At 39.5% G+C, this 14,076-nt stretch overlaps 1 protein-coding gene across 1 annotated transcript in view; it reads left to right on the forward strand.

Annotated features, from left to right (window-relative positions):
• MED27 (mediator complex subunit 27) overlaps positions 1 to 14,076 on the forward strand; it is an 84,231-nt gene that overhangs the window by 31,305 nt on the left and 38,850 nt on the right. Inside the window, exon 3 of the mRNA XM_082295444.1 lies at positions 1,544 to 1,674. Coding sequence (XP_082151570.1) covers positions 1,544 to 1,674 — 131 coding nt within the window. The remainder of the gene's footprint in view (positions 1 to 1,543; positions 1,675 to 14,076) is intronic.

Consider the following 14,076-nt stretch of genomic DNA (forward strand, 5'->3'; position numbering starts at 1 on the left):
AGTGAATGGTGTCACCAGCACAAAATGTAAGAGTAAGAGGTAAGATGCAAGAAAGAAAAGGAAAAGCATATTCCTGGAGTTGAAGGGCTCTTCTGCCAGAGCTGTCTTTGCCTTTAATTCCCTGCATATTGCACTCCCTGCACATTCAGGTAGTGAAGATTGAAAACTAAGCCCCTGACACTGAAACATGGCCTTTCAAACATGGACCCTCTATCGCTCTCATTGATTTTTTTTCATTTCAGAAAACTGTCAGAGAAAAACAAATTTGAGCAAAATCCATTGGTTGGGGCAATAAAATCCCCCCCTTCCCTGGTGGAGCTCAGCTCTCTTCCCATTAGGAACACAATGTGTCTTCATGTCGTGCCACGGCTGGGCTCACGTGGCAAAGCAGCCAAGGGAACCAGAAGCCTGTTAGAAATCCTTATGGATGTGCTGAGCAGTGACATCTGAGTCAAACTGGCTCAGGGGATTGCTGCCCTCCTGTTCACAGGTGTTTTTGAGTACATCACTTCCAAGCTTTGCTTCCCTCCTTTTCGCTCAGTCCCTGGAGAGCAGCTTAGTCTAAGACCACTTTGTTTTCTGAACATTTTTAAATCATAGTTTCCTGACCATAACCCATTTTTTATGTGCAGACCTTGGGGTTAGAGGCGTTAACATGTGAAACAGTTCAGCTTTTTCAGAACAAATCTTTAGACAATTTAACGAACACAGAGATTCAGGTGCTGGAATGATGCAGGAAATTGCATTTGTCTGACACTGAGGCTTCCTCCCCTTTCCAGTTCAAAAATGGGGAACTCAGTATGTAATTGAAGGTGTTCAGAGGAGAATTTTTAACTTGTTGCACTTGGAGGTGGTTGCAGGACAGGCAGAACCCTCTAGCTGTTCTTAAATCTGGGAGCTGTGGGAGTGCATTCAAAATCCTGCCGATTCATGTTGTGTCCTTCAGAAATTTTTCTTTTATTGGCAAGGAAAAGAAAAGTTTAGAGGAGAAAGCTACTGAATGTGAATTGTTCTGCAGTGCTATGGAGATGTGCGAGCAGGTATTTTAAAAGCAAGATTTTTCCTTACAGTGGTAGAACCTCCTTTGCAAATGTTTTGTGGTTTTATGTTTAAGAAGAAAAAGATGAGTGTTATTTCTAAAAAGCTGGTTTATGTTTTGAAAGGGTTGCATCTGTCTTCCTCTTATCTTCTTCCTAAAGTGAGAATGCTTAGTCCCTAGAGAGGAGCAGCAGTCTCAATGTTTAAAGGCAAGCCCAAGTTTCAATTGAGTTAGACTTGAGAAGAAGTCCTTGATTCATCATCTTACTTGCCCTGATGCACAACTTGCTCCTCGTACCCATTTCACAGCAGACTTTTTCCATGTGCTTTTGTCCCTATTGTCTTCTACCAAGCAATACATCTGAAATACCACACATTAACGTCCTGACTGGCTGTAATTTGAATCAGGTGCCACAGGTAGCAGAAGTCTGACACAGACAGAGTACTGCAGTGGTGTGTATTTTAATATATATATATATATATATATATGTTTTTTCTTATCCAGTTGCAGTACCATGCTGGGCTGGCATCTGGCCTTTTGAATCAGCAGTCTCTGAAACGTTCGGCCAACCAGATGGGAGTCTCTGCAAAGCGCAGACCAAAAGCCCAGCCAACAACTCTTGTCCTGCCTCCTCAGTAAGTAATTGGATATTTGGAAGAGTTTCCGTGCTGGGGGGTGGCATATTTCTTATTAACTTACTGGTTTTTTGGTTTAATGTTCAATCATCATAATAGGCAACCTCATGCTTGCAGTTTTGTTCCATACACATTCTCTTTGTAGCAGGTCATTAAAAAACTTTTTGCAACACGAGCTTGTCATTGAGGAATGATGCTCACCTGATTAGTATGACTTAGAGCTTCAAGTAGGACTTTTCTGAAGGTCCTGAAAGACTGAAGCCAGAAAGTCTTTGGTGTGAGTACTTTCTCGGCAAACGTCTGTTCCGAGTCCATCTGTTCACCATATGTTAATTTTGCATTGGATCTAAACCTCTTTTACAGGTGACAAGCAATTATGAGGACACTTAGAAACTGTTTGAGGACAGAGAGTATCAACACTTTAAGCAGGCTATATGTAGTGATGCCAGAACCACAGAGATGTGCACAACAAAGCTTAAAAATTAATCAACCACCTGAAATATTTAGTTACATGTAAGAAAATTATTATTATGTAGAAAATGAAGTGCTAAGCAATTGTTCATTGTGCTGAGCATCCTTGTAGTTTGTGGAAACTGCCTGCTTTTCTTCACAAAACAAGAGTCACTGATGTATAAACACTGTGCTACCAAAAACCTCGTAGTTGCAATAATAAAAGTCCATGTTGTCACCAGCTTTCACAGGTGTATGTTTAATGAGTTTCTTCCTTAAAGGAAGTGTGAAAAAAATCAGAGTCAATAGAGCTTTCCCCTTGTATATTAACTTTAAAGTGCTGGTAATTCAAGAATCCATAAAATGCTTGATTGTTTTACCAATATATCCAGCAAAGGAGAGCAGTTCGAAGGGGCTCCAGCAGTAGTTCAAAACCAGATGTTGTTTCTCTGATATGTGTGATGGAACAGGGGTATCTTGTGGCAAACTGGCTGATTAGTTTTCCTCCTTTGTTGGGGTATCTGGAGCTTCAAATGGACTTCTCCAGGCAGTCTGTAAACTGGAGTACTGTGATATCAGTTGACACAGTTTTTTTCAGAGGTCTTAAAATATTTTGGTGGGTTTTGTTTTATTTCTGAATCATGGCATCTCTAGTTAATAGCAATATATATAAAGAGCTAACTTATATTTTTGCATAGAAAAATCTGTTCTTAAACAGTTGCAGCTGTATAAATCTTAATGTGAGATACATAATATACACATTTGAAAGTATTATATTTCTTGTTATCTGTAGATGATTTTCCTTCAGTGGTGGATTTATCTAGGATCTGCAGATAGACTGAAATTTTAGTGTGGTAGCTAAACTTTAGCCAGCAGTTGAATTATGTTTCAGTATCTTATTACCACTTCCAGCATTATTCACAGGGAAAATGTGTTTCTGCTGAGCTGGCCCTTTATCTGTCACTGGGTGCCTCCTCTCTGGCTTCTCTTTGACCTTTCCATATTTGTTCTTGTTTGCTATCTTGGTATGTCTTAAGAGAATAATAGTGATATTAAGGCAAATCAAATACCGGTTGGGCTCAATATCTTGTTTCCAACACAGGGCAGAAGCAGATTGTGAAAAGACTTATGAAAATAGGCTTATGAAAAGTATTTAAAAAAAAAAAAGGTGTGACAAATGGATTTTAATATCTTGATTTTGCTGTAGTTTCATGCAAATAGTGATGAATCATGCAGTGGTATTTTTTTCCCTTCATTCTTTATAAAATGCAAAAAAGAAAACATCCAGGTGCAAAACTACAGATCTCCTTGAAAGGGCATCCTGCATACTAATATTCCCATGGCAATTCAAGGATTTATTTTTTTTTTTTTAGCTTTATTAATTCGTCAAGAAAGGGGTAACTATTTCTTGGTCTATTTTTGCTTTGATGTATGCTATTAAAATTAAGTTCAGTGAAAAGTCATTGGGCTGAGTAACAATGAGTCAAGTGTTTCTTAAATGTTGTTCAGAGCAACAGTATTATCTAGAGCTTTTCTTAAACAGAAGTAGTTGAAACCAGCTGTATGCCAAAATGTCATTTCAGGAGAGCAGGTTGGAGCAAATATCAACACTGCAGTAATTCCTGTCTGCCAGCAAAGGAACGCAGAAAACAGTTACTCAGGAGGTATCAGAGGTGATGATTTGGGCAAAGAATCTCCTAAAACCAATTTATTCTTATGCAGATTTTGCACATGGCTAGTTTGCTAGTAAACATGTCTACACTTGAGTTAAAGGTAGTATTAGAGGGCAGGTTACTAATCTGTTTATTTATGGTCCTTTTCCTTGAAGAAACTGCATGAGTAACTTTTGCTATTGCGCTTTACGTTCTCGGTGGCAGTGGTGCGAGCTGAGCAATTTTCTTGCTCATCCAGGTCTTTGATCTTTGCTGCTGGGGCGAGACTTGGGTTATATTCCACAAACTAAACATACCCAAATGGTGTTTCTCCTCATAAAGGGGGTGATACAGCAGAAAAATGGAGTTCAGTGTCAATTCACTGTTCACTTGAGCCTTCAGTCTCTCTCTCTGCTCTGCTTTTCTTCTTTCCTCTCCAATATGCCTTTTGTTAAAAGAATCCAGTCAAACAAAGCAAACCCAAGCCTGTCTCCGAGGCTCAGCCATCTCTTCCTGCTTTACGCTCGCAGAAGGAGCTGGAGGAAAGGTTCTGCTGATGGCAAAAGTGATTCTTGGTGGGCTCTCACCCCTTTTCCTCCCCAGCCTTAGGCTGCCTTCTGATGTGCTCTGGTTTGGAGGTGAGAAGCTTTAGTTTTTCACTAGTAAATATATGAAACAGCAGCAGCAATTTTGAATCCAAAAGGTGGTGTTGCAAATGGAAGTTCTCTGCCCTATGCAACCACTATAAGGAAGATCTACATTTTCTCACTATTTGTTATTTGTTATTTCTAAGGGTGCTGAGGAGTTTTGAAGAGAGGCCTTTTGGTGTTCGGTTTTGCTTTTCAGTATTGGTTTTCCCTGGCTCTGAAAGTGCAGAAAGGAAGGCTGGATTGATGTGTGTCTCATTCCCAGCCAAATGATCTGTGTGAGAAAATGACTAACTGCTGGCTGCTTTCTCTGCCTGCTTTGTCCCTCCTTCTGTCTTCTATTAACAAGACATCTCCCTGTACGTGCTAATGGATGCGTTCCCTCACATGCCTCTCATCTGGCTGCTGGTTCCTTCCTTCTGTTAAGGAATCTCAAGGCAGTGTTTGCTAAAGTGCTGAGAGCTGTCAGCTCCTTCTGAGTGCCTGGGGAAGCGTCTGCCTGCAGCCCTGCTGGAAACCAGGGTGGCTGCTCCTGCTTGGGAATCAATAAATAAAGACAATAAGAAATGATGGCATAGCTTTTCTTTTCCTCTTGAAATGTAGTAATTGGTGCAGTTAATTAATCTTGTATTATTTTGCTTGGCACCACATCTCAAAAGCAAATTTGCAGTTAAGAAGTTGTCTCCGAGACCCTGAGGAAGCAGAATTCTCTCAGGGGATGCTGAAAGCAGGGAGCCCACAGCGGTAATTCCTGCTGCTGGATCACCCTGCTGGGATCCCAGGGAATCTGGGGTGTCACTGTCCAGCTGGAAAACAACAGCAGTGAGCCACTGTGAGCTGGAGAGGGAAGAAAAGAGGAAGCCCAGGATGTTGTCTGTATTGTTGCAGCAGAGTTCAGTGGCACACACAAGAGGGTCAGTTAGTTTTAATGGGAATTTTTAGGGGTCTCGGTTGCAAACTCCATGACTTTGATAGCTCTGTTGCATGGGGCTTTCTCAGTGCTCCCAGATTAATCTTCTGTCGTCTTTGTCTGGAAGAAAATTGCCAGAACAAGAACTTGATCACCACAGAAGGAACTGAGACTCTTGCCCTTTATTGTGCCTTTTAGGGTCATTTGTTGTCACTTTGTGGTTTTGGAGAAATAAGCACACTATAAACAATAAACAAGTGGAAGTCTGGCTCTTGTTTGACAACTTCAGCCTCAATGAACAGAGAAGTTTGAGTAAAAGAGAGTCCAGTTTTTTTATTTTAAGGCTCTTCAGCTTGTCTTGTAAATCTCTTGTGGTCTGATGTATACCCTAACATGACAGTGAAAATATTGTAATAGATTGAGTAAAAATCTCTGTAAATTTGTACTCTGTGGCTAGGAGCACACCAGCAAAATTACTTTTCTTTTCTTTTTTTTTTTTTTTTAATAAAGGAAAAGACACTGCTGCCTATGATACTGTTCGAGATAAATGAGCAAAAAAATCTGTGGAGATAACTTTTCTTTTAGGAGGTAACTTGAGGATATAGAGACTCTGACTGGCCAGTTTGTTTCTGCTGCTTGTTCTGGGTGAGATGGAGGAGGTCTCTAATCTGCTGTCTACACTTCAGAATTCATCTGGATGATTCTTCTAGAGAAGAAGGATATATTCAAAAGATATATATTTCCTGCATCCTTTGGAGCTGCATTAGCTAAAGATGCTCCATAGTGAGTGGTCTCCTTAGAAAGTTAATTTCCTGGCTCAGCAGGTATTTGTTCATCTGGATTTGGAACAGAACTGTACAGATATCCCAGACTCTTGTGTTTGTTGGAGCTTGATTCAATACCAGCATAGTCAAAGTGTTGTTCTGTCATAGCATTAATGTCTTACCTGTTTAATGGTTCTGTCATATAATTAGTTCTGTCAGATTCTATTGGCTTTGGTCAAGAGCTTTCTTCAGGATACTGAAATTGACTCTTAAGGAAGGATTTAGTATTAAATTAAGAAGTTGCTGGCTTTATGCTGGTTTTAACATTTATATAGATATATAAAACTATACACCTAGTCATCAGATGTGCCAAAAGAAATTATTTGGAACTTAACTTGTATAATTATCATTTTTGCATTAAAGAAAAATCCTGATGAGCCCTTTGCCAAGAGTTTTTTGGAGGAAAGTGTTTTTTCAGTATTTTGTTTTATAAACAGCATCTAATTTCTTCCTATGTTCAGGGATTTTCAGTATGTAAGAAAGAGGCAGGTTATTCTTAAGGTAATGGCAAAGCATGCTTAAGCCAATAAAGGTTCATAAGTTTTGTATTTTTTAAGAGAACATGTTTAAATTATGCTGTGTTAGTCCCTTCCAACCCAAACCATTGTGATTCCATGAGGAATCTGATTCAGTTCAGTGTGACACCAGGTGTAGGGGTGGGGTTATTTAACATGCCAAATGTTGTTATTGCAATAATTCAGTATCAGGAGCTGGACTCCAATCTTTGGGCCTCCTCCTGAAATATTCAAGTGTAGAAGAGCAAAGTGTGTGGCTGTATTTTCTGTTTTGAGAAAAATAATTGGAAGTTCTTTGTGCAGTTCTGAAATTCTTCTTTGCCTGTACTGGCAGAGCTGCATTAAGTATCAATATTCATTAAATACCACGGAGATGATAATGTAATAAAGCAATAATCCTCAGGCCCACATCTATACTTCTCTCCAGAAGAGCTGAGGTTGAGAATGTAATTAAAGATTAAAACTCTGTTTGCATTCTGGAACATGGAGATACCTTTTTGTACATGATGGGGAATTGTATTAATAAGGAAGAGATCAGTTTTCAATATCTTTCAATACTGGGAGCTCATTTCATATCCCTGTTCATGTTTAAGTTTCTCACGGAATTCCTTTAGCTTGATTTCAGCAAGACAGTGCAACAGGAACTGTAAAAGAACATGTTGCTGAAACATGTGACCCTTTTGCTCCACAAATTAATCCCCTTTTATATGAAAGAAAAAAAGATTAAAAATTAGTTCTTTATGCTGTAGGACAATAATATTTACAAGAATAAGTTTAATTACTTTGCAGTTATGTATCATGTCGATCGAACATTAATTTTAGTATTTGGTGTCTTGTGTACAGTTTGGATCACATCAGTGTGCTGTTTTCTTTTTATCTGTAGTTAATGGTTGAACTCCTGTTGCAGAGCTCTTTTGTGAAGCTGTTGTAGTGGGAGTTGCAGTGTGTTGCCATTTATCCCTGACTCCCATACTGATTGCAGTTTGTTCGGGGGTTGTGTGGCCAGGGCAGTGGAATCCCAACGGTGGGGAAGCATCTCCTTTGACTGAACCCATCTGTGTAACAAATTATATGGGACAATTCCAGGGTGATAACACATCATTAACTGTCTTGAACTGAGTTTTCCAAAGGAGCAGCCCTTGGGTGGGTGTTGGATTGTCCTTTTTGGATTTCAGATGTAAAACCAGTGAGTGACAGTCCTTGTCATCTGGATGAGAGATGAGTCTAAGCTTTTAAAGACAGATTTTTTTTTTTTTCCCAGTTGCCCATGTCAGCAGCAGGGACAAATGTCCAGAGCTCTGTGACTGGCTGTTGCTTTATCCTGCTGCTTTGGGTGTGTTTTGTTTAAATATGGTGGGGGGGAGCAGTCTGCTATTAAATGTAATGGCAGTCTGTCTCAGTTATGTGGTATTTACTGTTTAGCACTCAGTATAGTGTAGCTGGAAAGAAAAAACTCCACAGTACAGTTTTGATTTCATGAAGGGCTTTATTAGGCAACTCCAGAGAGATCAAATCCAGTAACATACCTGGGATATAACAGTGGTCATCTCACTATTTGTAGCCAAAGATACCTTATCAAACTCTTCTCCAAAAAAGGCAGAAGGGAATAATCCAGTTGAAATTTTATTTCAATGTAACAGGTAAATTTTAAAATAAGTGCTCTTAAATTGTTTGATGTCTCTGCTTTGTTTTCGGTGCTGTTCATTTGGGTTATGTATCATGTTAACTTTGGGACTTCACAGGTACTTTGTAACCTGTTTAGATACCAAAAAACACGAGCTTTGCTGCTCTATGCATCTTTAGAAACACAGTTCTTTTAAACATTTTAATCTTGATTTAATCTCCTAATGTGTTGATATATCTGGCAGCAGGGGCTTATACAGTAATCTTCTTTGTTTTGTTATGCCAAATCAATGCTTTTTTTTTTGGCTGTACTTATATGCTGAATTTAATTTCATTCCATTAAGTACTATGCAGCTGCATATTTTCTTACAAAGTAGTTACAAAAAACCAGCAGGCATTGATCAACACAGATTGTCCAAAGGAAATACTTTGACTAAAACGGAATGTTCCTTATGATATTCAGTAACAGGAGAATAATTTCTATCCATACAATACAAAAGGATCTTGGATGTTGCTTTATCCATAGTAAATGACTGAAATATGCATTAAAGAAGCAAAGAATGGTTTGGGTTGGAAGGGACCTTAAAGCTCATCCCATTCCACCCCCTGCCATGGGCGGGGACACCTTCCACTATCCCAGGTTTCTCCAAGCCCCATCCAGCCTGGCCTTGGACACTTCCAGGGATGGGGCAGCCACAGCTTCTCTGGACAGGAAACATTGGTTAGGAGGTGAAACTTCACAGTGTATTTTAACATGGAGGAAAAATCTATTTTATTTATTTACTTTTCAACAGCTCTTCTAACCAAGTACTGTGGGAAGAGAGTGCATGCAATTAAGATTTCACAGTTTCTTTACTGGGTGTAGAGCTCTTGTTACGAGAGTGTTGTGAGCCACTGTGGACCAATGTGATGAGCTCTGTGCACGTGCCTGTCACGGAGACATGAGCCAGAAAGCACCTGGGGCTGGTGGCTGTTGACATTTTGTTGTCATATTCCACAAATAATCCCCCAAATAGGATTGTTGTGAGTGTGATGTGGAGCCCTGTGTGACCGAGCACAGCGATTTGAAATCATTCCCATCTACTTTGGGGAAGATTAACTGGAACACTGTATTTGGGAAGTGGAAAAGATGAATCTTTTTGGAGACTCTGGGCCATGTAGCAGTGTTGATCTGCTGTTTCCAGAACATGCACAGATCCAGAGCAGCAGACCCTTAGTGAGTTTAGAGTTACTGGGGAGCACAGCTCTGTTGTGAAAGAGCAAATTTCTGACTCTTTGATGTATGTTTGCCTTAAAGGTAATGTTTGTGTGAGAACTGTGCCATTAAAAGGTGGCAATTAATTAAAAGTTGTTCCACAGTCCCAACCATTAGAAGATGCCCTTGCAGCATTTAGAGCAGAACATTAATATTGCACTGTAGGGAATCCCTGTACTTTCAGTAACAAAGAAAGTTAAGGATGAAGATTTTAATGTGTAATTAAAGACTGCAAATACTAGTTTAACTGCTTGTTTCTGTGTCAAAAAAAAAGTTAAAAAGAACACAAACTACATGTGGTTGAACTAATTAAGACAGTGAGGAACAAGCTAGATAAGAGAGAAAATTTGTATGAATCTAATAATGATATCAAAGCTTTTGCTAAAGCTGTGATTTTATAATAGGATTGTTTTAAACCCACCCCCCCCCCCCCCCCAATTCCCTTTTTTTTTTTTAGCTTTGCTATTTGGGGGATGGGGATTTGAGGCTGCTTGACTGCAGCAGACAATCAATCTGAAAAGAATAAATTAAAACTGCCTCTTGCCAAATTCAAAAATGTATTACAGCAAATGTTTCCATCTGCATTGGTTGTATATTCCCTTGTCAGAGATGAGGAGCAGGAAGAGCAGAGCTGGAATAATGTGGAGCGAGAAGGTCTTTGTATTTTGGTGGCTCAGCCAGACCAGCTTTACTATATAATCATATTGTGTAATGTGATATAAGATCTTTGTGGATGTATTAATTAATTACTTCATTTTTGTACCTCTACAAAGTAACCTTTGTCTGAGAGGAGAACTAAGCAGCAACAGTGGGAGGGGGGATAAAAGTGCTTTCAAATGGGAACCCTGTACCCTTGAGGAGAAGGAAGGTCTAGGTCTGTGTCACAGGAAAAACACTTCAAAAATGCAAATCTTACCTAAAAATAAAGGCAATTAAAGCCCCATGTCGTTTCAGCAGTAACTCTACAAAGGGTGAAGTTTTCCCAAGTGATGAACTGCACCATGGGGGTGTCCTGGGAGCTCAGGGGACTGTTCCCATCCCTGGGGACCGTGGTGGTGCCGGGCTCTGGCTGTGCTCATGGCTGGACTGCAGGGTGTGAGAGGATGCCTAAATGTCCCTTCTAACTACAGAGGATACACAGGAGAACTGCTTTGCTCTGCTTTCTTTACCTGCTGTTAAAAATAACTGTTATTACTTTTTAATTTCACTTTAGGGCATTCTCTGGGTATTTGTGTGTTTACAAGAAATCCTATGGATGGGTTAAATGAAAAAAGCTTGGGGTAGCAAATTCCAGCTGATGACTTCATAGTTTTTCTCCTCTAAATATAATCTTCACTTAAAATGATTTGAAGTATTTTGGTAGAGTTATTTTCTAGGCCCCTTTTCCCAACACACAGTGGGAAAAAATAAATAAAACAGAACCATTAGAAGTTTCACTGGGTGAAGTAACTCAATTTTCATCCCTTTATCGATGCTGCTCTACTGTTATTTCCATTCTTGATGGGTTAATTTTGGAAGGCACTTGGTCTTTGCTGTGTAGGTTTTACCTACACAGGAGTAACACCATCCTTTCCATTTCAGTGATGTTACTCAGCAGCGTGTGTGTGTGTTATTGTGAAAATAAGTGTATCAATAGCGTGATGAACGCTGCTAATTGACATAGATACATTTACCTCATTGTCTGTGTATTGACCCAATTCTTGCCTTTGCATGGGTAACATAGGGAGTGAAAACTGGACAGGGAAGACCTTGTTAACACTGGCAGACTTGGCTTTGGCTTTTTTCTGTGGCTACACACCGTGTCTTTATTGTCTGTGAGTCATGGCCAGGGGAATCCTATAGTAAGCCCTCTAATTTTAGCAACCAAAGGCACCTTAATGCAGCAGTTTTTGCATTGAAATTAAATTTATGCTTTTGTGTTGCTCAGGATTGTTCTTTGAAACTCAGTTTTGGGAAAGAAAGTAAGAGTTTGGCACAGAGTTTGTGGTAAAGTAGTGAATCACTTATTTAACATTTACTGAGCTTGCCTGGAATGGAATGAAATGAAATGAAGATTGTATTCTGTGTAGGATCATTATGCTCCATTGTTGCATGTAATGCTTTGATTCCAATCCCTGATTGTGGAACAGTGTTCTGCCTTTTCATTCTGTGCCATGTGTGTTTGAAAGCAATTAAAAAAGATGCAGTGCCTCCTAAGCAAGTTATTGTAGAGCAAATTACTGTTTTGTTGAGTTGTTCTGTGCCTCAGTTTCCCCATGGGAATGGTGAGAATTTTATCATCTGGAAGCTGTGCAGGAATGCTGGGAGTGACTCGAGCAATATTGGTACAAAGCTGGGATAAGAGGAGGCATTAACCACACCACAAGGCAGATGCCTTCATCCAGGGAAAGAGTCTGGACTTCTCCTTTTTAATTTTGGTTATTCAAGACCAAGTAATTTTTTTTAAAATCCAGAGTCCAGGAGTGACACGTTGTGAGGAATGAATGACCAGATAATTCCTATTTGCAAGGCCTAATAGGAAGCTCTGAGTATCCACTGTCAGCATTTGTTGTGGTAAGTGAGTGGTGATGTATTATCCTGTATCCTTTGTGTTCTTGCCTTTAGGTGCTCATTTCAGTGATGGAAGACAAAGTGCCAACACATGAAATAATTACACACAAGCCTGGCTGGAGCCTGTCAGTGTGTGTCAAGCTGCCTAAACTTCTGTGGCCTCTGAATTGTTGAGCTCCTTTGCTGATTGTTGTATTCAGTGTTTGGTATTAAAATCAAATGTGCTCTAGGAGTGGCAAAAAATACCCTACGGTTTTGATGCGTTTCAAGTTAGAATGTAGTTTCTGTGTCCAAAATAGCCCTGCAAAGCTGAGCTGCCCTGAAGCCAAAACCCAGGCTTTTCTACTTCCCTGTTTTACATGCAGAACCTTCTTTCATTTTAGCTTTTGCATTTTGACAGTTGCTCAGCAGAGATGATGCTTTTGCTCATGACAGATTTCGTGTGTGCCATGTAGACAGGTCTTGAAAAGAGCTGAAAGCCCACTGCTTGTGAACCCTTGAGAAGGACGGTTTGAGGGCGGTGGCTGATGGAAGGAGAAAACAGATATTTTTGAAGAAACTACTTTAAGTAATAATGTAGATTATAGTAGCTTGCTTCAAAATCCCACAGTGAGAAGCTGATGAGTTAATTGAAAGGAGTGCTACAAGGAGGAGTGCTTGGCATTTGAAGTAACAGTTGCATGATTTTTGTAAAATCTGAAATTTGGCTTAAAAACAGTTTCTATGTTGATGCTTCCATGATCTTTTCTAGTTTGAAAGTTGCTCCTCATTTAGACAAAAGGTTCCTTCTTCAACAACATGATTTTACAGCATAGTAGATGATAAACAAATTTAATGCTTTCTAATCTTAGGTATTCCTAAGGAAGTGAAATGGATTTCTTGACGTGACAAAGCAATGGTGGCTCTTGTATCCCTCTTGTAAAATGAGCCTGTGGACAGAAAATGCTAGGTAGAACTATTTTAACATGTGATTATGCTTTTTAAATGAAAATTTATTTTCAGAGCAAAGATAGCAACTTTAACACCACAGACAGAAAATCAATTATAATTTTTGCTAGTACAACTAAAATATTATCTGCTGCTACTAATTTCTTTTTGTTGTTCCATAATTGCTGTCTTCCCTCAGTTTTTTATGAAGTCATCGATAGGGATAAAGATTCTGATATTGAAGCCTGAGTAGTGTAATATCCTTCTTTCTGTTCTGCTCTGTACTTCTGCATCTCTCAGCAGTGCCGTGATTGAATCATCTGTTTCTATGCTTGTATGTATTAAAGCCAGGTAATTTTTGGTGTCTTAGGCATCACTCTCCACCAAAAAGCTCTTAATGCAAGTGAACAGTTTGCTTTTGCACTAATTGCCTTGTTGATGTGTCAGTAAATAAGTACTGGGTCTTAAAGGTGTGCATTTTGCAAATCTCTCAAATTCTTTCTGCTGAAATTCTCAACATATCTTAAAATGCTGGTGGGAAGAAGGTACACAGAGAACCTGGTTATTGGATGGTCTATAGATTTCAAGTTGTTTCAAATATCTCTTTATCTCGTAACCTGCTCTGGTTTGTTTCGGAGAGTTTCAAGGATGAAGTTGTTTTATCTCACATTAAGGTCTCTCCATAGTTGACTTCTGTTGTTTTCAGATCCTAAATAACTAGTTCATTCCCATCTCCTGAGTGTGAAGGAGAGGATGTACTGAGAAAAGTTCAGCTCTGAGTGAGCAGAGCATCTCCAGGTGTCAGGTAGCACTGAGCACTGTAATACTGGGTAGTGTTTGTACACACATGTGCTCTAGGGGTTTTTAAAGCCCTTGAAAAGAATAAAATGAGCCATTTGTTTTGTTTGCCCATGTTTTGGTTTTTTTGCTGTTGCTGACTTCTCACCACTTGACTCAGCTGATGGGATGGGTTGCAGGACACCAGTCAAAGCAGGGAGGTTCTCAGTGGTGGATGTAATTTAATTTGTTTTGTTCTCAGTTAAGCTTTC

The sequence above is a fragment of the Coloeus monedula genome (assembly GCF_965178545.1).
Source record: "Coloeus monedula genome assembly, chromosome: 21".
NCBI classification, from domain to species: Eukaryota; Metazoa; Chordata; class Aves; order Passeriformes; family Corvidae; genus Coloeus; species Coloeus monedula.